Source organism: Opisthorchis viverrini, assembly GCF_000715545.1.
Source record: "Opisthorchis viverrini unplaced genomic scaffold opera_v5_204, whole genome shotgun sequence".
NCBI classification, from domain to species: domain Eukaryota; kingdom Metazoa; phylum Platyhelminthes; class Trematoda; order Opisthorchiida; family Opisthorchiidae; genus Opisthorchis; species Opisthorchis viverrini.
Genome location: NW_008751860.1, coordinates 534,082 through 535,503, shown reverse-complemented (window position 1 = coordinate 535,503; position 1,422 = coordinate 534,082). Strand labels below are relative to the sequence as shown.

Here is a 1,422-nt window from a genome sequence, read left to right as displayed (position 1 = left end):
AAGTAGGCTGTCGAGTTCACCCTGGTAGTGGATTGAGATTCTCCTGGGTGGGATACGTATTGGCTTATGGCCACCTGTATTAATGGCATTTCGAAGGACGTTGGTTCTCCTCAGAGAGGGTCGTGAGACATCCAGCACAGTGTAGAACTCCATTAGCAAATTGATTGCGCTACTACGTTCTGTGTCAGGTATGTTGTGTCAACAGACGAAGTACTGTTACATTCTGATTTAGAGAACCGGACGGTACCTGCCTGGGCATCAATGTGGGCTCCGTGCAAGACTAAGAAATCCATGCCCACAATTACATCCCAGTTGATTCGTGCACAGATGAGCGTAAAATTGGTATTTATATCAGATAGGGAAAATGCTGCCCTATTTACGCCAAGTGATGAAATGAAAGATCCATCGGCGCTAAGGAGTTCCGGGCAGTTGTGGCTACTATTAAGCTCTGGTCGTAATAAATCGATAGAAACCATCGAACGAGAAGCACCAGTGTCAACTAAGATGTTCACAGGTTTAGAGTTCAATTGCCCTATTATGATTAGGGGTGAGGACTGTCTAGTAGAAGCGGTAGGGACAGTTGTGGACAACGGGGACTTACTGTTATGGGAGTTGTGGCCGCAGCGCCCGGCATTCTTTCCGAAGCGCATACAGTAGAAGCAATTCCGAGGGTTTGGTTTGGTTTCAGTGGGGGTCCATATATCCTGTCGATGACGTTGCGTTTTTGGAAACAACGGGGTAGGAATTGGGGCTGTATCTCCATTGTCATACAGGTGTCCGTACGTCCGGCGATTTGGAGGGCGTCGCCCAAAGTCCGGTCGCCTCTACGACGAAATTTCGCCTTCAAGTCGGCGTTTCGTACCCCAGCCATGAATCGCTGGGCCGCGTGAACTTTACGAACTTTTGGCGAATCCTCAGGATATGCCTTTGCAGCTAGGTCTCGGAGGGCGTCGGCATACTCGCCCGCTGTCTCACCCGGCTGCTGGTTTCGGTTTAAAAACGCTCTCGTAAAGCACCGCTCGGCGGTAGCGTGCCAAACAAGGAGGCCAATTGGATCCAGGAGTGTCCGGTGATGCAGACAATGAAAGGCCTGAATGAAGTACGCGACAGGCGGCGGAGTCATCAAGCCGGGACAAGATGAATTGTCCGTGCTGCTCTTCAGGTACTGATGAAAGAATGCTTTCATTCGAAACGACCACAGGTCGAGATGGTCGCCCGGGTGGAGCATTCCCGGTGGTAATAGAGTTGGTTGAATTCGGTGCAGTATCAGCCTATATCTTTTCCATTTCTTCTTCAGCGGTGCGCGTCACGTTGGGTTTAGCCGGCATGTCGCATATATGAGTCACAGGACTGACTGTATCCCACCTCTGTCACCAATGTAGCGTGGGACATCAGGAGGTCAGCGGTATTCGACGTTCGGGA

General features: G+C 50.6%; 1 protein-coding gene across 1 annotated transcript; it reads left to right on the top strand.

Moving 5' to 3' along the window:
* Positions 1-261: 261 nt before the first annotated feature.
* T265_08156 (hypothetical protein) lies at positions 262-657 on the top strand (the record flags this gene model as incomplete). Its single annotated transcript, XM_009173876.1, has 1 exon — positions 262-657. The coding sequence occupies one exon, from the start codon at positions 262-264 to the stop codon at positions 655-657; it is 396 nt and encodes a 131-aa protein (XP_009172140.1).
* Positions 658-1,422: the final 765 nt, after the last annotated feature.